Source organism: Larimichthys crocea, chromosome VI (genome assembly GCF_000972845.2).
Source record: "Larimichthys crocea isolate SSNF chromosome VI, L_crocea_2.0, whole genome shotgun sequence".
In the NCBI taxonomy this organism is placed as follows: Eukaryota; Metazoa; Chordata; class Actinopteri; family Sciaenidae; genus Larimichthys; species Larimichthys crocea.
Window position 1 is genome coordinate 20,851,807 of NC_040016.1, and position 22,500 is coordinate 20,874,306.

Sequence of the window (22,500 nt, forward strand, 5' to 3'; positions counted from 1 at the left end):
GCCCAATGTCGAATGAAAGGACCGGGTTGGACGCGGCACATAAAAATCGGCACCCCAGATGGGAGTGATCCGGACTGGGCGCGTGGACTCAGTCAGTGTCTGAAGTATTTGATCCTGTCGTCGGTACCGTCTCCGGTCCTGTTTCCTGGTCTGTCCGGGTCGCGTCTGGGCTCGCCTGAACTGTGAGAAGATCAATAATCAGCTCTGCAGGCGTGTGACGTCACACACCTGTACGGTGTTGACAAGTGGAGACTGAACCTGCCCCAGGACCAAGACCTGAACCTGAACCTGCCCCAGGACCAGGACCAACAAAGACTAACTAAAGTAAAGACTTGTTGCTGTGGTCGTGTGTCGAGGATCAGGACCGTTCTGATCTCTGACCGTGAGATGTTTGTTAATCGCAATGTGCTGACGGGGATCCTGCTGATCTTCCTGCTGCTGGGGATGCTGTACAACTCCAACTATCTGACCTACAGCTTCATGTCGTTGAGCAGGAGAGAACAAGCCACGCCCACCGGAGGCGTTACGCGCTGCGTTACGGGATATATATATTCATGTATCGCGATATAGCTTAAAATATCGAGATATTGGTTATAGGCCATATCGTGCAGCCCTAGGTGTAAATAGAATATTTTTTTAAAGAAAAGTGGTATCTTGTTTTGTTCAGTAGTTGATTTAAGGTTTATGAATTGTCATTTGGATTCATGCACCCTTTGTGTGGTTCACTAGTCAACTAGTTTTTAAATTGTCAGGCTGAGTCCTGGCTGGCACCCCCAAAAATAAAACAAAATTCAAATAATAGTACACCTGAAACCGTCATAAAGTGTTCCGTCAGCGTAAGAATGTCTATTACTCATTATCTTACCTGTAGTTGCCATTCATACTGTGGAGATGCAAGTGATCTTTGATCAGACTATAGAAAAAAAAAAAAGCTGAACCGTGCATTTTCAACCCCAAAAGTTCAATAACCATCTGGAGTGGCCTGCTGTTTTGCATCCCATTAACCCATCAGAATCGACCTTGGAAGGACCACCTTGGGACAGCTGGTAATCAGCAGAAATGTATAAAAGTGCATGTCTGCGTGTCAAGCACATTAGAGTTTACATGACAGCCTCTAGCAGTGCAAGAGACGAGTTCACACATAGCCCCGTACTCTATGCCTGCGTAATACACCCCACAGGTGTATTAAACCTCAATTTCCCCCATGAGTGATCCACGATATGTATCCACCACTGACACATTACAGTATGACCTCATTTGTTCACAACCTCACGGCTCCCACGTGCTGATTGGGTTGCAACAGTTCATGATGTAACAGCAGAGGACCCATCTGGCGACGGGTTCAGCTCCATTTAACATTGTGATTGGCCCAGCTCGGGAGCCGTTCAGCCAATCAGACGAACTCTGACAGGGTTCTGACCGTAGCGGAGGAAAGTGATCTAATGCAACTGTGTCCATTACTGGGACAAAGCAAATCGTCAAAGCAAAATGGATTGTTTGACACCGGTGCAAACACAATATGGAGGACACCGTGGCCTCATTATTACTGTGGTTGTCACTGTCAGCTAACAGGTGGCTCGTAGATGTTACAATTATGGCTCCATCCTGGGTCTTGCCACAGGTACGGCAGGTGGGGGTATTAACTTCCTTGTCGAATATCAGCATAGTTCTTGACAACTCCAGAGAACCTGATGATGTGAACCTCCGGGTTTCTGGCTTTAAAAGTCCTGCTACAGGTACTCAGGTGACAGCACCTTACTGGGCTTGTTGATCCACATGTACCTGTTCAGGTGACTCTCCTCCTGCCAGGCTGCCTCGGTGCCTTCTTTGGCATCAGCCTCGAAGTTAGCGCGGCAGGTTTTGGCGAGCTGGTGGACTTCCTGCAGGAGGCCTCCAAACGCCCCCCCCCACAGTAGTAGAAGTCGCCCTCTCCGGTAGCGATGTAGGCTCTGGACTCGGGCCTCCGCTCATAAGGGAACTTTTTGCGGTTGTCTCTGTAGTAACCTGGATGGATCACAGCAATGAGTCCGCCCAGCGACTCGGTCCCCCAGCGGCCGTGGAACTTAGAGTCAACGTCCAGACAGAAGATGTAGTCGCTGTTGTTACGAAGCTTCTCCTCAATTAGCTTCTGGATCAACTCCATCCTCCGAGCAGAGATCTCCTGCCAACGCTTTGAGCTTGGCACCGGTAGCACCGTCAGCTGACCAACGAAGAAGTGCTGCTCTGCTGATTCCAGGAAGTCTTTCAGGAACATGACATACTTTCCAACAGCAAACGCCGTAGCTGCGACTGTGATGTTCTGCGGTTTGTAGATGCTGTCAAGTAGAACCGGGTTAAAGGTTCCCTCCCAGACGACCGGAGCCAACCAGGGCGTCACTGTCACTACGTCATTACGACCGCTCACGATGCTGGGCTGGTCGTACTTCAGATGGTCAGGAGCCACCATGTGGAGCTCATGACTCTGAAAGTGGACTTCAACATGTCTGCTATCAGCTGTTAACTCCTCCTGCTCAACAGACACGAAGCTGTAGGTCAGATAGTTGGAGTAGTACAGCACTCCCAGCAGCAGGAAGATCAGCAGGATCCCCGTCATAACGGTTCTGATACTCAACACAGACCACAGCAACAAGTCTTTACTTTAGTTAGTCTTTGCTGGTCTTGCTCCTGGGGCAGGTTTAGGTCTTGGCCTGGTCCTGGTGCAGGTTCAGTCTCCACTTGTCGACACCGTACAGGTGTGTGACGTCACACGCCCGCAGAGCTGATTATTGATCTCCTCACAGTCAGGCGCGAGCCCAGACACGACCCGGAAACAGGACCGGAGACGGTACCGACCGACAGGATCAAATACTTCAGACACTGACCAAGTCCACGCGCCGGTCCGGATCACTCCCATCTGGGGTGCCAATTTTTATGTGACGGTTTTCAGGTGTAACTATTATTTGAATTTTGTTTAGTTGGGGGTGCCAGCCCAGGACTCAGCCTGACAATTTTAAACTAGTTGACCTCTGATGAAAACCACACAAAGGGTGCATGAATCCAAATGACAATTATCTACAAACTTAAATCAACTACTGAACAAAACAAGATACCACTTTTCTTTTAAAAAAAATATATATATTTACACCTAGGGCTGCACGATATGACCTATAACCAATATCTCAATATTTCTAAGCTATATCGCGATACACGATATTTTTATTTCTACTGTAAATCACTATGAATGTTAAATTCAACCCTTTGATGCAAAAAATAACATCAGTATGATGATTCAAGTCGACCCTTCTATTAGATTAGTAACAGCTGCGCCGCGTTTTAGCTGCGTCCTCTGCCCTGCGTCAACTCACACCGGGCACGTCTTGGCAGCGTAGCGTGCCGGCCGTATTCACACGAGATCACGTGAGAATCCAGGACGTACGGGAGACCCCGCGATAAACTGTGTATAAAGAAAACAACTGCTGACTTTGCTTCTCCGACATGGAGGAGATTATAAAAAGCATCTGTTGTGTCATAAATTATTGTGTGATGTTCCACGTCAACAATTAGTCTCTCGTCGTTCATGTTGAGACCCTTTGATTGATTGACTGCTCACCTGGTGCCACCGGTCATGACGTAACGATGTGAAGTTGTGATAAGCTACATGAACTGCGTATTGTGTTTTATTTTGAAAGGGGGTGGAAGTTTATTACGTTGATTCTGTGTTGGATTACCTGTCTGGTGCGCAGTGCTCTGTTGAAATTTACGAGGTTTAGCAGCGGCTCGCGTCAAAAATAGAAATGCTACGGAATGCTCGTGCCGTGTCGCGGAGAGACGCTTCTGAGACGCACCCTGTGTGAGTGCTCTCATTGACTAGACTGGCAGCTATCGTGACAAGTACTCGATGGTCGCGATATAGTCATTTCATACATCTCACGTAGAACAAGCCGCAATATGTCGAGTATATTCGATATATATCGCCCACCCCTATTTACACCACAAAAAAACCCAAAACAATGTCCACCTCAGTTCAACTTTAGTTCTCAAAAGTTCAGTTCAGTATCAACAAAAAAACAACTGGCTTCTTTTTTTTCAGTTTATTTCCAGCGAAAAATAGGTTCAGGAAAAAAACAAACACTAAATCCTCCGATAGAAAAAAAGGAAAGCAACAAAAAAAAAAAAACACGTTTTTATATTCCTCGTTATTTCCAGCTCACCAGCCGACACACCGGGACTCCTCCTTCGTCATGTGGAAACAAACGTCCTTCGTAGTGGGTCCGATTTGCTCCAGGACGGACGCATAAGGGAGTCGAGGGGCTAAGCTGCCTCAGTACTTCACTCTTACTACAGTATAATCTCCGCAGTGTGCGGGCGAAACGCCGTACTGTCTCCTCCAAAACGCTGGTAGCGCTCGCCATATTAGTTTAGCGATGTCATTTTTTTCTTTTTAAAGATAATTTTTTTGGCCTTTTATGCTTTTAATGATAGTACAGCTGAAGATAGACAGGAAGCAGGGGGCAGAGAGAGGGGGAGTGACACGCAGTAAATTAGCCGTCCGATGCGGGATTCGAATCAGGGCCAGCTGCAGCGAGGACTATGGCCTCCACACACGGGGCGGCCGCTTAACCCACTACGCTACCGACCGCGCAGCAACCTCATTTTTAATGGCCCGTCGCACCTGTTGCTAGGCGACCAGGGGGTGATCACATGGTCAGAGAAGGGTTGGCTCGTTACAACTTAGAAAGTGTGCTGAAGTGTATTGTTTTATTTAATTTATTGACGTACTGCAGACAGAATTATTTCATGTAAGCGATGCTTGAACATCACGACACCTCTCTGCCATAAAAAAATGTCAAAATGTCTCCTATAAAAAGTGATGTGCGTACACTACTTTGTCCCATCTTGAAGGTAAATCATTTCTAATTGTAAGGATGAGGTAGCAATTGAGGCAACATGAGGCTGAGAGAAAGCGACCAAAGCAACAACCACTGTGGCTGTGAAATCGAGCCAAAGCAGAAGTGCCAGAAACTGCAAACGTTCCTCAAACGTCCACTCGAGGCTGACTGCAGAACAAGTCATCCTCCATAAGCCCCCATGTTAAAAACCTCACAGCAGAAATAAACACATTTACAGCCTGGTACCAAAAACACTTTCAGTCTTTGAGGGTGAACTCACCTGTTCATAAAGGGTTAAAGTTACACATAATTTAGCACATTTCTGCTTTGACTGACAGGTGGCTTGTTTGAGCAACCAGGCATCATTCAGCCGCCCTTTTAGAGGCAGGACTGGCAAGATGGCGACAAACTCTGAGGTTCACAAACTCTGCCGAGTTGCATCCCGGAGACTACATCCATGTTTTATACAGTCTATGGATGGGACCATTGGTTCTGACTTTCAGTTGTGAAAACGGCCCTAAAGGGAATCTAAACTGGAATCAAGCTCTCAGTTCTGGGTGGTTCACAGCTAATAGAAATACTCTCCGTACACCTTTTCTCAGTGTCTTTGAATCGAGACAGCAAAACTTTTTCTGAGTATCTGCAGCTGTAAGTTACTCCAGAACTAAGAGTTACAATCTTTTCTGGTAGGAAGCAGCATAATTCATTCAGAATGCACTGAATGTCCTGTTATTCATTAAGAAATATGCACTGTGCGTGTTGAGAATTCGGCGCTTTCAAAAAAAGTACAGCACTTAAACTCAACGACGCCATTAAAATGTCTATTTGACGTCTCATTTCCATTGAAAGCATGCTGGGAGAAAAGGGATGCTTTTTTTAGGAGGATGGAGAGTGACAGGTGATTTCTGTTTTTTCAAACATGACACATCTTCGAGATGAGGACGCTGTCCGTGATCAGGTCAACGAGGACGGTCGTCACGTACTGAGTGAAGGCATTCAGGGTTTTTTAAAAAAGTCACCGCGACGACCATCGAGGACCGCGGCAGCTATCGGCGAGCGTGCCAAGGTTAGGCGTTCGAGCCGTTAGCTCAGTGGATTCCACTGCCAACCTTGTGTTGTTATTGCAGAGGGGGCGAAGATGAGAGAGACAGGGGATTAAACTCAACTCCCACGCAGTGGCATTACTCTATTAATCGGCTGTCTTTGTCTATCAAGGTTATAACAAGAGGCTGCATGTCTCTGAGAGAACAGGTGCATTCATGTGGAGGGTTCCAGGGTCCTTCGCTCGAGGGGCTGTTGTCGTCGTTCTCTTTCCAGTCTTCTTTTTCCCGTCATGTCATATTTTGTGTAATTCTTCCCCTTCTATGTCTTTCTCACACATTCTTCCTTTTATCTTTCCATCCCCACATTTATTCCTGTTTGTTTCCTGCCAAACATTTCCGACTTTTTTAGAATTTCTTGACGTTTCTCTTAATTATCTTCTCCCACGCATTCTGTGTCGGGTTATTTCTCATGTATTTCTTTCTTTTTATTTTAATTTCACCTCTGTTCATCTCTGCTAATACCACTGTCATAATTTCTTTAAGTTTTGTATTTCTGGGTTTCATTGATTCTCCCGCAGATAATGGCAGTTATATTAACAGCAGGTCTGCTTTCGCTTTCTGTCCAGCAGAGCAGCATCTCTTTGAGGGTAGAAAGTGTAACTTGGACTAGAGCTGGTGTGTCAACGAGATGCTACCTGAGAATATTAAAGGATTGTGACGAGTTGGCAGGTATTCAGTGGAGATGCAGTTTTGTTCTGTTCTCACTACAAAGTCGGAAAATGTGACTTGGTCAGTTGCCCAACGGATCAAACCATGACGTACCCTTCTAGCACCATTCCTGGATATGTCTGTCTGGCGTATTGTTATGACGTGCCATTGCAATCAGGTGATGTAGTAAAAAGAGTGAGAAAGTCCACAAATGGAGGTGGTTTGGGTGGATGGATGGGTCAAGAAGACTCCTGTTTGTGTCCTGTGTGAAACCAAAAGTCAGCGTTGACTTCTTGTTGACTGACGCATATTATTTTAAACCAAATCATGATCTTCTTCTAATCTGAATAGTTTTTGTGCCTAAACCTAAACAAACTGTGACCATTAAAAAAAATAATATCTGAAATGTTCCTGACAAAACAACACATGTTCACTCCACACCTCCAACAAACGAGCTCATCCTCAGGTGAGTTATGAAGTTCTGGAGGTTGAGAGTGGATGAATGGATGTGAGGAAGGGACTGAAAGGGAACGAACAATCAGTATGGAGCAGATGTCTCAGGAGTGGAGTCTCCTCAGCCATTTACTGGCCCCAGATAGAAGAGGACGAATAAGAGGGAGTGTCGATAGGGACGGGCAGAGGGAGGGATGAGGAAGGGAGGTAAATGCTTGAAGGGGAGGGATAGGGAAAGTAAGTAACGTGATTAGAGGTGTGGCTGAGGCGTGGTCCTCGATCCAGAACCAGAACAGAAAGAAAACTCCACACTCAAAAAGAAGAAGACATTTCAAAAGAAAACAAAAGAGCTTGATTACACATGGAGCCTAAGCAGCAAGCAGAAAGTAAAGGTGACACTCACTGAGAGTCTACATCAAACTGTACAGATGATGCTGTATATGTAATATGTATTGTCCGCTCTGTACACCATGTTTGCGTTCACCTTGCCCGCGTTTGTTCATTTTGTCGTCCAGCCTTCCAGTCTATTTAATCCCGCATGTGTTGCGTTGTTGTGTCGCATGTGTGGAACTAAAACCTCGACGTGTTTTTGTAACTCATTCATCTGTGTGTGTTGTTTGTCCTTGGGCTGTTTTTCAATGTTTGTGACTTGGAATGACTTCCAATGGTGTTCAGAGATGTACAACTTTTTGGCAGTGACACCTCCGAATAAGTTTACTCTGCTGAATCTGCGGCGTTTGTTTGTATGTGTTCAGCATGTTGCTCATTTTTCATACCCTCCTCCCCCCCAGCTTGATGTTTAGAAGTCGTGTTTATGCTCTTTGCATACTGATGTGTTTACAGTATCTTCACTTTGGGATCAACTGTGTCCAGTGTGTCTTTGTTGTGGCTAACGTGTACGTCCAAGTGCCTATGTGAGAGTATTTATCAAGGCTGTCCAGGACTTATCTTTGTTTGTCTGAGTCGGGTGTTTGCATGTATTCGTGTCCTTCCTCTGAGCGTGTACGTGCCTGGCTATTTGTACGCTGTTGCCCACTGATGTGACTATGTGCATACCTTTGTGTGTGTGTGTGTGTATGCGTGTGTGTCAATGTGTGTAGGTGCGTCCACCCAGGACTCGGATGCCATGGAGCCAGAGAAGCAGGTGGACAGCACGGTGAAGATGGCCGGAGTGATCGCAGGGATCCTCATGTTCATCATCATCCTCCTCGGCGTTGTCCTCACCTTCAAACGCAGGTAAGTAATAAGCCCGTCATCGGGACGTAGCGGACACTTAAAGGTGCTATATGTAGCGTTTTAACAATAATAAATCGTCAACACATCCTTTTTAAATCTATCCAATTCCCAGCCAAGACGAGACAGTTGGTAGCCTCCATCGGACGTCGTGCTGCGTTTTTTTTTAGCCAAATTTGTACAGCCATGTTTGCTGTTGAGTTTCATTGAGGGATGTTCCTCCACAGGAAACTTTTATAGTTTCTGGTGAGAGCAGATGGTGAACAGGGGCAACATAAAGAAAGAAAAAAAGATCTCCAGCAATAAGAGCAGCATTGGTCTTTAGATGGAGGCTACCAATCATCTTTACGAGCACTGCTCGGATCTGTGTTGAATAAAATACTACATTTAGCATCTTTAAACCATATGAATATATCAGACTGATAGACCTAATGTCAAGTCAAGTGTCCTCATAGTTGATAGAAGATAGGAATGAATATGAATGGACAGACAGACAGGGGAGGAGGTAAATGTGTTGAGGTGAAGGTGGATTTAGTGAAACGAGTAATAAAAAATTAGATTTTTTTAAGTTAGTTTCAGTCAAAAGATTAGCATTTATCCAAAAATTGCAGGTTGCACACTGTTTGTTACGTTTATGAAGGCCACAAAGTTCTATTCATTTCTTAAGGCGATGTAAAAGGTCAGAATTATGTATTAAATCTGCTGATTTGCTTAATCCTCTCTAACCCTTAAAGGCAAAATAAATAACAATGATAGATGTGCCCAGAGTTTAGATATCTCAAACCCAGATGAATTGTATTCTACTTTTTTTTCTTTCAGCGAGCAGGCGTACACAGCTTCCCGTGTCTGTGTTAACATGCACACTGGCTTGCCACCATCACCTGCCTCTCTTTCCTTTGACTTTCTCTGATTCTCTAGATCGCCTCATCCATCCTTACATCCCTCTCTACTCCATCCGCAGCACGCTTTTACGTTTTATTTTGCATTTGTTTGAGTTTCTTTTGGCATTTTTATTGTTTTGTATTGTTTCTTACTTACACCCAAAACCTATAAAACAAAAGGATTGCTGAGGAACAATGATTAAAGTGAAGGAATTCTTCAGGGCGCTGAGAACAAATAGAAAGTCGACACAATAACTTCACTGTGGCACTTTTTTATGCTGATTTGCACAACAAAACTAAGACAGGAGCCACAGGGAGCTGAAATGTAAAGGCATGGGGATTACTTGGTCTGATTGCTCAAGGACTTAAATTGTAATACTTCCATACAAACAAACAGCAGAATAAATTATGGCGTGGACTCCGAAGTGAGTATAATCATTTTCAAAGGGAATTCAGCTGCTTATTTAAATCAAATGTATTGTAAGACTTTGTGTCATGTCAAGCTTGGACAATTATCACATCAGCCAAGAGAGGCAAATAATTATTGACTCAATTTTACATGTTTACTACAAGTCCTCATTAATACTGCAGCCATCAAGTCTCTCCATTAGCAGCAGCCGCCCGTCCATTAACTGCAATTTTCACCTTTCAGAACGACTTCCACGCCGAGCGTCTGTGGATGTGAACAATACTGATTCTGAATAGCTTAAAATGATTTGAAAAGCTAAGACTGGCTTATAAACCGGTGTCATTCAACAACCGTGCGCTTCTAGTCAAACAAATGTCATCCTAAATGAAGTCATTTCCAGTGTTATCACATTACATTTTTTTTGCTTCCCACGTGTCATTTCACGTCTCTACTGACTTGTCTGGTGACACGGCACAAAGAGAAACAAAGTCAGCATATGGAGGCGGTTAATGGGTCAAACACAGGACGGCTAGTGAACCGGGAGACTGCTGCTAGTGTCCCGCGTGAGCCAAAAGTCTACTTTGACTTACATCATGTTCGTAACGTAACTTAATATATAAATAAATACTTATTTTAATAGAAAACAATCATCTTTTCCTTTACAAGACCAGGACGTTTGGGTGCCTATACCAAACTGAAACCACTCCACAACGTCAATATAACATATTTATTGTTGCCATGGCAACAAGGGACACTTCATCCTGTCCTGTAAAGCTCAAAACTCATAAAACATGCCATGTCTAACGGCGTTAAATGACACGTGAAAAGCTTCAAAACGCGTAGAGATGACACTGTATGAAATCCACCATGTTCAGCACATAAGACACTTTTCAAATCAAATCAAATCAGATTTTATTTGTATAGCACACAAAGTACATTTTCCTCAGAGGGCTTTACAATCTGCACAGGGAGTGACACCCTCTGTCCTTAGACCCTCGGTTCAAGTGAGGAAAAACTTGCAACAGAGAAAAAAGGTGGAAGAAATCTCAGGAAGAGCCACAGAGGAGGGATCCCTCTCCCAGGACGTGTACAGAACAAATCAACACAAACATATTGTACAATTACAAACACTGACAAAATGATTACAGTAGCAGTGGAACCTGTGATAGAGATAGAGAGACACAGATGCAGCAAATCATCAACTAACTATAAACTGTAATGGAGACATGGCAGCAGTAATGACAGTGGTAATATTTGTAGTAGACGTCATGCAGGATCACAGCCACGATCCACGAGAACCTGCTGGACGATAGAACGACAACAATTATTTATTAGTTATTAGTCTTTGTATACAGCCTGTGGTGTAAACCAGCACGGCCAAGAAAAGACGTGATGAAATAAGAGGAGAAAAAAACAAAACAAGAAAGAGCAAAGTACACACGAATTTGCACAGTCTTTGAAAACAGTATAGGCCCATGCAGAAAACAGGACGCTGCAGGAAGAGAGCATGACATTGAACATGTTCCAGAATAAGATTCTTCTACATGTTTCAGGCAAACAGAGTCCATAGGACAGCACTGTTATATGTTACTTCATACTAACAGTACAGTAAAAGTCAAGTGTATTGTTTTTTCAAACCACAAACACACAGAGCACTGGAGCCAAGTCGAACACAGCACGGGGAACGTAAAGCTCCTGCACTGACAGAAATACATCGAGGGAAACGGGCAGATACCTGATTACCAGTCCGAACACAACATCACATCCATTTCAAGTGAGGAAAAGGAGGCCGGGGAGTCAGAGAGGGCACGAGGTCAGCTGGCAATCCTAATCAGAGGCTAACAGAGAATATCCCAAACACCAAGAGGCTAGAAGTAGAGCCAGAGCGGAAAAATGCCAGGAGCAACAAGAAAGGTGTAGTTAGAGACTCGAGATGAACGTGCAGGTTCGGGACTGCAGCAGATAATCAGAACGAGGAAGGCAAAAAGGAAAAGTGAGCAGGAAGAAAAATGTGCAAGGTTTGAAGAATATGAAAAATGAAAAACAAGACAGTACTGGTTAACCCGGGGGTCAAATGGATATGATAATCAGATGCTAACCAGCTTAGCAGGGCATAATATACATAAAAAGGCCAATTAGAGGGCAAATCCGCCATGTGAACGGATAGAAAGAGAAGAAAGAAGCAGTTAAGATGCTGCTCAGATGTTCTCATGCGTTAACCCCGGAGTTAAAGGTCCCATACGGAGCCATGCGGCACATCTGAATGTTTGACATAAAGACGGAGCAGCCAGGTAGATTTAGAGATGTTTATGGCAAAACAGTGACGAGTAATGCTGAGAGTTAGTGAAGAGTCGTGGAGATGAGAGAGCTACAATAATTGCAGACAAATAGATCCGGACAGTTTCATAGATCATCTATATTTCATCCCGCACACTTTAGGGTGACAGAAGAAGTGTTTTTTAAATCGAAAGTGTTTTACATGCCTTTCAGAGCCCATGAATTATTCCGTGACCAAACTTTGTCGGGAAGTGAGCGCGCACGACTGTCCAATTAATCTTTCAGAACGCCGTTACACGTGTTCGAAATGGACTTCATTGTTCACGGAAAGGCGGGCGATGTTGCTGATAATGTAATGTAAAAGTCAACGTAGCTGGACATGGTTGAAGTCTTAATGGGGATTTGATGTTTCTACAGCCAGGTGGCCCCGGGGGGCTCCAACAAGCAACACTGGAAGATACAGTTTTCATAAAGAAGGCAGATGAATAATTAATGTTCCTGAAGCTCCCTAAACACCGGCTGATTTTCTTTGTGTGATGCCCCGAGAATCAGAAGTTACTAAGTAACTAAGAAAAAAAGGTTACGTCTCTGAAAGTGCAAACCGATGGGAAAATATGTTATCCAAACTTTTTTCACCCTTAGTTGCTTTCATCCAAGCTCCTTATAATTCCAGCCCTGCAGCAATCTTCTGTGATTTTTATTTTTATTTAAGCTTTTGGTAACGCCGTCATGTCCAGGCCAGCCTTTAAAAAAAAAAGAAAGACTCATCCTTGATTAAACAAAAAGACAGAAAGTTTGTAGATATGCAGACAAACAAGAAAATGAACAGCAGCTTTGGATATTACCTCTGGCCATGACACGTAGATTTAACGTAACGCTTCTGCTGTCAGGCTCGACTCTGCCCTTTCACATTAGCTCACCGTGTTACGGCCTTAAAGATGCGTTTGTGCAGAAATGTCTGAATTATTAATTCCAAACAAGCGAGGCCGGGTCAGGTCGTATTGGACCTGTCTATATTTTATGTTTATTTACATTTATACGCATGCCGATGCAGTGGATGCATTAATAAAAGAGGGGAATACTGACATTATTTTAAAATTAACATTAAAGAGATTCTCCTGCTTAGTTCTAACACTGACACGAGTGACACAGTGTGTGTGTGTTAGAGTCCACGATGTCGCATGGAGACTGTAGCAACAGGCCTGCCACAGCCGTACAGATGCTGCCAGACAGTAATAGTCCCCACGAGAGACGGGTGCTGTCTAGACACTCTCAAACGAAATCATAACAGAAGTTATCCCATGACACTTTCCATATACAGCATGTCTAGACTGTACTTTTTATAATATTATTTACAGAGACCCATCAGCTCCCAGAAAAACTTCAAGCTCAAGGTAGAAACCTTGAGCTGGTGGACGGAGGAGGAGGAGGAGGAGGAGGAGGAGGAGGGGGAGGATAGGGAGGGAGAGAGACAAAGAAGAACAGCAGCAATGATAACTACAACTATAATTATAATAGAAATATGACTATTACTAATTGCTACAGTAAAGTATGGCTGCAGTAGAAGGAAGTGAGGCAGAGAGACACAAAGATGAACACGCACATGTAAATGTGTGCAAAGACACACACACACACACACACACAGGCAAATCTAGCATAGAGTGTGCGATGTTTTAATAGTGCAGACAAACATTTTGATAGTGTATTTAGTGGACGTATGTGTGAGAGAGCATGTGTGTAATATGTGTGTTTCGTTGTGTGTGCATGTGTCATTTTCGCTTGTGTGGCTGGATATAAAATACGAGTGTCATCAAAGTCAATGTGTGTGTGTGTGTGTGTGTGTGTGTGTGTGTGTACTGTGGCCTCAAACTCCTCCTTAGGCATCTGAAGCCAATATTGACATGGGCAGAGCCACGGATTGTTACACACATGGACACACACACAGATTGAGAGCGAGGGAGAACTCCAGATGGGACAAACACAGACACACACACACACACACACACACCGCTCTCGGCCAAACACACACCAAAATATTTCTCTCATATCTCTGACTCCTCTGCGTCCTTCATGGCAGCACTTCCTTTGAGGTTCCTAATAGTTCAGACTTCATGTTTTCATGGAGAACTTGTCCGTTAAGAACAATTTAATCAAACAGTTAAACTGTATAGATTAACATCACTTCAATATGTGTGCATGTACGGTTGCATGAGGCTTAGATTGTTTGTGGTTATAGAAGAATTGTATTATTATTCCTGATAAGAGACAGAGACGTGCATAAGGCAGCTCCCAGTTATGCTGAATTATCTTGAATAACCAGCCACACTCAGCGAAACTAGAAATACAAGACGGTGAATTCTCTCAAAAGTTCGTTCCTCTCAAACCGTGTTCAGATTGCTTCGCTCAGATCTGGAGTCAGTGTCAGTGAGTACTTCCCCTCCGCTAAGATAAGGTGTGTCTGTTTTCACATGTGCCATATCACACCATATCTCTATACGTGTATGCATCTGAAAGTTTGTTTGCTGCAACATGAATCAGCACAAACCGTGCATGCATTGCTTTCCACGCTTCCATTCCAGCTTACCAGTCACTCTCCTCCTCCTCTAGCTCTTCACTCTCACTCTCACACTCTTAAAAGCGACGGTACAAATGATAAGCAAACATCTCATGGTTACATTTGATATATTTTTTGCCATAAACATCCTGTTAAATTAAATCCTAAATAATTGTAAATACTGTGTTGCCATTGTTCTGACAGAATGAACATGATCAATAGGTTTGTGCCTGTGAGGCAAAGAAACTCAACGTGTCACCAGGGTTGGGTCAGATCATTTTAAAATGAATTACATGTCCTAAAAATCAATGAACATACTGCGGCGATACTTGGGGGGGAAAAAGAAAAAGACAATTTCTATTATATATTCTTGTTCTCTCTTTAAACATCTCAAAACATTATTTTACATTATTCATATCCATTGTTTACAACTGGTCAAATTAAAGTAGGGTTAGAAATCTTCAAAAATCAAAAAAAAAAAAAAAGTAAAAAAAATGAATAGATCAAATAAAAAGCATAAAAAAAAAGTAAATTAAAAGTTTCTATATTCAAGTCAGCAACACATTTTTTCAAATGTAATCTGGGATTATACTATTTCATGTAATCCAGGGGTCTCCAAACTACGGCCCGCGGGCCACATCCGGCCCGCCTAAACAATTGGAGTGGCCCACTTAACGATCCCAAACAATCCTTCTAAACATGGCCTATTTTTCAAAATTGCATTTTCCTATTATAAAATATCCACACTTAATGATTAAGCTTGGCATTCTAATTAAAATCTACCTTATTTACCAACTATTTACAGTACTAGCTAATTTTCATCCCCTCACACAATGGTATATTCCGACGTGACAACTCGGCGGGTCAGGGATGGCCGCATGGTGCGGGAGGATCCCCTCATGGGACCTCTCCCCGGCGCTGGCTGGCCTCCGCGGGTGCATTTCCTCCACGGCGGTGCACCGCGACCGGCTCTGGGTCGGCTTGGAAAGGCTCGGGGGCGAAGGTGGCTCACGGCTCCGGCCGCCAGCTTTACAGCGCCCTCCTGCCCGGACCTCGCCGCTTCCCAGGGCCGTGGACTTAGTGCTCACTGTGCCCTCTCCGCGACTGTCGAATCGTAATTTATCGCAACTTTCACTTCCTCCCGCAACAAAATCGCAACAAAAATGTAAAAAGCAACTTTCACCGCAGTTTTTTTGAAAACCTGATGCAACATCGGGGATTTTAGGCCACAACTATTTCAAAAAAGGCCACGAAATCCTGGTGGGACTGATATCATTTCAGTTATAGACTGACCCCCCATCACAGAAAAGTAAGTTGATGTGGCCTGCACCGAAAAAAGTTTGGGGACCCCTGATGTAATCCATTACTACCCAACTTTGCGTAACAGAAATCTGTACGGCTAAAATAACTCACTTGTTCTCGTCCACTGGCTTCAACAACAATAGAAACATGAGACAGTTTGACACATAAAACTTTCACCATCACCCCTCATGACAGAACGTCTTCACATTCAGACACGGGGCTTTAAATGGATTTTCTTTTCTCACAATGGCTTCACGTCTCCTCCGCCCAGCTTCTCTTTACATCGCCGTCGCCTGATCCGCCGTCTCCTGACTCTTGTTTTCTTTGTGCAGTGTTTACGGAGCCCCCTCTTTGAGAAATTGTTCATGTCACTTATGAAACTCTGGGACTTCTACCTGTTCTAGTCACCATGTTTGAAACTTGTCACCTCGATAAATCCTTCCATCTTGATACATCACTTAACAGGAGCTGAAAAAAAAACCTACCCACACACTGACACGCTGTGGTGATTTATGCCGCGAGAGAAAAGTCTGCTGCTTTCCAGCTCGTACAGGGGCCGGTCTGATCTTTTCACGGCTGCCTAACCAGATAAAAATCAAATGAAATCTGTTTTCTCCCTCTTTAGTCTATCAGGGCTCATTCATGTTCAGTTCTCCAGACACAGACACTATTTTAAATGTGCCGCTGTGTGCAACAGTTTAAAATTCATGTTAAAGGATTAGCTTTAAAAAGAAAAGGGATTATGAAAGACAGACAGAATGGGAGGACAAATGTTTCAGCATTCAGTTCACTGTCAGCATCAGACAGCCATGGTGCTGGATCGTAAGAGCCAGAATTCAGCCTGACGACAAACTGCTGTAGTCATTTACCAGAAAACTACAAGTGGGAAAAGGAGCTGCAGCCTTTTAGAGTCAGGTCTGCTTCTGTGAAACTCATGTCTCAGCTTTCTCACCGCAAACCTCTCTGACTCGAGGTCTCACACCCTTTAATGTCTCTCTATCTTCCTGTTTTTCCTGTCTTTGGCTCCACCCCTTCCTGTCCCGTCCTGTACCTGCCTTGCCCTTGCTCCGATAGAGAGATTCACACGTGGAGAACTCTGAGCGTGGGGTATTGTATGTTTACTTCTAGACATCAACGCATCCACTCCACTCCACCCCACTCCGCCCCTCACCTCCGCCTCTTCCACTAGTTTTCTAAATGCATCACCTGGAAAATGGATGTGCTATTCCCAATAAACAATGTAGCCATCTACAGATACTTCATATCTTTAAAACTGTTTTCATCAGATTTTCATCATGATCTGGAAACTCGATTGCAGCTTGAGACAGCACGCATCCCGCCTCAGCTTTAACAGTAACAACGTACTGAGCGTGTGCACGTACACGTGGTAATTGGTGCGGTTAACAGATCTCGAAATGATTGCAAAGAACCACAGACTGTGCTGTTCTAAGCAGACGTTAACAGACGTTTCGGGAGCTACACATCCTTTTTCTGCACGAGTGTGACATGCCTGATATCTTCATCTCCGTGGCACACGTGTGAATTTTCTCCTGGCTGAGAAAACCGCATGGAGCATGAGCTTCTCTCGCTGCAATTTGACAGCCAGATCTGTCACTAAGTGCTGGAAGTCAGAAACAAGCCATTATAGAAGTCCTCATGTGTGCACTTGTTCTTGCATCTTCCCTGTGTAAATCTGCTTTGTTCTCCTTGATGACTTCAAGGTGCAAAGTGAAATATCTGAGAAAAGTCATTATTAGTTAACGGTAACAAGTTAACTAATGATGAATGACGCCTCGCCCGGTCATCTGTGCATTTACGTCATCACTGCACGTCATCTGTGCTCACTGGTTCATTTTCGTATTTCTTTTGTCAAACGTGCACGTTTAAAACAAACTTTCATTGCATCAAAACTGACTTCTCATTGTCCCCGCACGGTGAGAGACGGCTGGATCGTCTGTCCGATGCTTTTCCTGGTCATTTGCTTGTGATGCATTGTCAGTGACTTTGATATCTACTCCTGCACTCAGTTGCAAATGGAAAGTCAGAAAGTCAGACAGAGGAAAAAGAAAGAAAGTGTTCCAGGTTCTGTGGCTGCTTTCTGTGCTGGGAACAGGTCGGCATAATTGATTACATCTCACCATAAGGCAAGCAATCAAAGCGGGTTTTTTCAGAAGCGAGGCAGCCAGATGCCTGGTTAAATAATTAGAGCAACTCGGTAGGTCAGGAATGATGTGTTTGGCTTCGATAAATATAACAGAGGTGGGAGATTAAGAAGGAGATATGTGGTAATATCTTGCCGAATGAAATCTGACGCTTCACAAATATCTCCACCCACACTGTTCTGGGCTCAAAGACAATCCGCTCTGCGCCCGTCATGGTAGCGAGTCATTTTCGCTTTAATAAAACCTCCAGCCTGCGCCTGAAAACAAGATACATCTCTTTACTTCAGTGAAATCTCACCTTCCATTTGATTTGTAATCTAGACCCAAACACAAGTTGTAGTTTTTGAAATATTTCGGAAATATCATGTCACACACGCACAAATGTTGCATTTAAAAATGCTGGTAGATGAATATTTAGCAGAGGAGGGAAGGAGACATGATTGGGTTGTCGCACTGTCTAAAATTTTGGATAAAAAGGAAAAAAAAATCCAATTCCAAGACTAATTTAAGATGAAAGAAGGCAAGAAACTTCAGGCAGCTGTCTGACATTGAAGTAGCCCTGTGTGTTTAAGGATGTGGAAGTCACGGTGGGTGGGTTTATATTAATCGATTACATCAATTCCCATTTTCCCAGAAGTCTCTTACTGAGGAAGGGTTAACGTTCACCTCAGCTAACAAGGTTTTAGTTTCTGGAAGTCCGGCTTTACCTCTGACCTGAACATATTTGTGTGTGAAGTACAGATTTTGATTCTCACTCAGTTATTGGGGGTTTAAAAAGGTAAAAGTTCGGCACCACAATGAGATTTTAGATTTTATGAGCAACGTTCCTCCTGGAGGAAAGAGACAGTTTGAAAACGCACGTCTGATTAATTAGGAAAACACGGGAATGCCTTGACCCGCAGATCTTAAATCACCCACCCATCCACTCAACCCAGGCGAAGAAGTCTAGAAATAAACGATGGGTCCTCCACACGGAGAGAGCAAAAGGACAGATCCTCTTTCAGGACAATATACTCTCACCCTCAGGGGCTTAGTCTATGACAAGAGAATTGAGGCGATTAGTAGCTGGTGTCAGCCCAGGGAATGGACTCAGGCTGGATCCACTACACATGAACAAGTGGCCTGAAGTGTGTGTGTGTGTGTGTGTGTGTGTGTGTGTTTCCAGTGGACTTTCAGTCTCTGAACTTGGGCACATGCTGTGTATAGACACACACACACACACACACACACACACACATTAGAGAATCCTGCGTACCTCCATGCTGACAGATGCTAAACTTATTCACAGATAATTTGGCGGTGTTAACACCCACACACACACACACACATGCACACACACACACACAGAGCAGGACTTGACCCCCATTCTGCAGATGTGACACATGGTTGAATAATGGACTCTGCTGCTTGCTGAGATAAATGCTTGATGGTCCACTTACGGCACTGTTATAATGGGTGATGGCTAGCAATTTTACACACACTTACTCACACTCACACAGTAGTACAGACTCTCATGTACTGCATGGTCTGACATGCAAACAGGTACATGGAACAAGAATGCCTCAAAGAACAACTTGTTACAGGCCTTATTGTCACGGCTCCTTTTCATTCCTGTTGCTTATGATAACATTTTACTCTCCGGTTTAATTGCTGAGAAGCCGCTAGACACAGAGCAATGCAGACTATTAGAGGAGGCGAGGCGAGCTGTCAGACTGTCAGACGGGTTGTAAACAAATTCACAGTTCAGCTAAAGCCAAATCATTTGGAGGTAAAAACCGAAGGTGGAAACACCTTTATCGCGTCCCCGCTTTGTAAAACTGCTGCCGTTGTACAAGTACGGCACAAATGGTCGGTGATAACCTGTCAAATTAAAACGCTTTAGATGGTTTAAACTATGTGGATTTGTTTACAGCCTGTCCGGTCAGTCTGTACGGACGATCCTCTCTCCAAAGAACTCTATTACAGAGCGGTGTGTAAGAGTGTCAGTGCTCAGATCTCAGCAGAAAAAGCAGAAATGCTTCAGAAGCAACTGAAAAACTATTTAAATGCAAACTGTAAAAACTAATAAATACTGTCATAAAGCAATTTTCAAAGGACAGAAGATTATGCAGTGAACATAAAAACTTCATTTGGATAGTCTGCCTTTAGTTTGTTTGTAACATTTCAACCGTTTCGCTTTGTCTGTAGACAAATCTTTAGAGTATATTAGAACGGTTTGCAGATCAAACCATAATTTGCCCAGAGAACCCAGCCGGTGTTGACCTCAGCCGATCGCCCAACTATGCAATATATGTAACAGTTCATGGACATACCCTAACCAAGAATTCGCCATCAATATTTTATTAAATTTGTGAGATTTTGATGTGAAGGACAGGTGAACGTACGTAGATTTTGAGGGGAGAATGTGGCGCAGAGTCGTCACTCAAGGCCGGGAAGAGGAAGACTCAGGGTGGAGGTCCCATCTCAGGTGTATTAACACCTGAGCTCCCTGATGATACCTAGAATAAGATGTGGAAGAGTTACGCACTGGATCGGATAGGAAGAGGATGAGGGAATGAGGAATGAAAGGTTGAACAGAAGGGAAGGGTAGGTCGAGAATACTGAGGCAAGCACGGCTCGGCGGCTAAGCCGGGTCAGTAGCCTGACAGGTGATGCTCCTGAACTTCAGTCGGCTAATTATCTGTTTTTTATGCCTAAATTTGAACCACAGTGGTACGATGTCAGAAATGAGTTTGTAGAATCTCAACTAATAAGCTGTTAAAATGTTACAAATTCTCTCTGAGCTGTCTGTAGGCAGACTATCCAAATATAGTGTTACCGATATAATGAGACTTTAATAGATAAGAAATGTTCCCCCGCCAACGGAGAACTAATTAGTTTTGACATTTATTCATAGGTTCATAATTTATTTTCTCTAGCGTTCATTTCAGAGTGTGTCCATATGCATATGGCGTGTTGACATCTGTCTTGTAACAGGGATCTAATTAACTGCTGTGGATTTGAAATAGAGATGAAAACAAGTCACTCAAAGTTCTTCTTCCATTTGAAACCATATTTATTAAGTCACACATCAGCCCACAGATCCACACGTTAAACATTCTGACTAACACAGACGTACCGCTGCCCACCGAGCACCTGCTCTGCTAAAGAGCACGTTGACAATACCGACGGAGGAGGAGGAGGCGGGTTTCCCCTCGTTTAGCTGCTCTGCCACCCCTCAGAGAGCTGCACTTCAGCTCGAGTGTGTGTGACATACTCTACCCATCATGTCTATGGAATTAGCTGTAATGAAGCTCTAATAAGCCGCGCTGACAGCACGCGCATGGAGCATGTGTCAGTAAAAAGCCTTATGTTCATGTTTGTCTACGTACGCCACTGTCTGTACGTTACACGGCAGCCGGTGGGTATGTCAGTGTGTCCGTGACAGATGTAGGCGTAGACTGCAGCATGTGGGTGTATGAGATTTTTCATCCAACTCAGCCTTTATAGAGAGGAAATATCCCTCCAGGACAAACTATTCATACATATATAAAAATATATAGGTATGATAAATGTCATAGTTAAAATATACGTGTGCACAGTGGCGTGGTGGCCAATACAACCCGCAGAGATCCATGATAAGTTACACTTCACATCCATGTTGAAGTGTTTGTTGTGCGTGAGTGTGTGTGTGTATATTTTCAGCTGATAGTATTCATATAAGCCCGTGATAAACTATAGCCATCAGCGTGAAAATGTTTGCGTGTTTGCAGCAGAGAAACATTCATACAAAGCCGAGATAAGCCCCAGCCGTCGTATCGGAAGAGAAGAGAGAGAGAGTGTGTGACGGGATGTATACAAATATGTTGGTCTCCATCTTTTTATGAACCCATGTCGCTTAAATGACAAACTACCTTTCCCAAGAATATCGCTACATGAGTCACGTCTGACATTCAGCCACGTCGGGCTGTGATAACCGGCACATTACGGGCAGCAGGGGTGCAAGTGACGACGATACTTTAAACGTCCGATATGAATAAAAAGTTTTAATCTTCCACACATTATATGAACGATGGTGGAAATGTCCCCACAAGGTTTCTTATTTTCGATAATCCTAGTTCATTTCCAAACAGCAGGAACTAATGGACGCCTCACTGTTGACTCAGTTATAGCAACAACACAAAAAAGCACACGGTGAGAAGATACGAGGCAGAAATCAGGTTTCACTTTCATTTTTCGGTGAGGTTTTTATATCTGTGCACCACTGAAGAGGTGGACTGTGGAGAGTATGACTCATTAAATGAGCGCAAGAAATCATTAAAGAGACAAAGACCTCGCAGCGTTTTGTAAGGCACCTCAAAAGATAGTTCCCAACTGAACTATAAAGTTCTACCTGTTGCAGTTTTCCAGTTCTGACAGCCGGCGTCATTGATTTCAAGCACAGTAGCATCAGTTGCCAGTAGTTCCTCATAGGACCCTGGTTGGTCCAAAAAACCGGGGTCCAAGAGGGATTCTCGTGTGATCTTCTGCCTCGCAAGTTTAGCCCAGCTTGACACCTCATGCATTTCTACCCTCTAAGGGATCAATGACTAGTTTAGACGTATTGGTATTAGACACACTGTTTAATTAGA

General features: G+C 43.8%; 1 protein-coding gene and 1 pseudogene across 13 annotated transcripts in view; one reads left to right on the forward strand and one right to left on the reverse strand.

The window, feature by feature from the left end:
- Positions 1-22,500, forward strand: part of ptprt (protein tyrosine phosphatase receptor type T) — a 345,472-nt gene that overhangs the window by 231,247 nt on the left and 91,725 nt on the right. For 7 of the 13 annotated variants that reach the window (XM_027279179.1, XM_027279181.1, XM_027279185.1 and 4 more), the window contains one exon: positions 8,173-8,308. In XM_027279179.1, the coding sequence (XP_027134980.1) occupies positions 8,173-8,308 (136 nt within the window). Of the gene's footprint in view, positions 1-8,172; positions 8,309-16,802; positions 16,836-22,500 lie in introns of all 13 variants that reach the window. The other 6 variants (XM_027279178.1, XM_027279180.1, XM_027279182.1 and 3 more) reach the window with 1 other exon arrangement.
- On the reverse strand, positions 1,694-2,593 carry LOC113745868 (globoside alpha-1,3-N-acetylgalactosaminyltransferase 1 pseudogene; annotated as a pseudogene).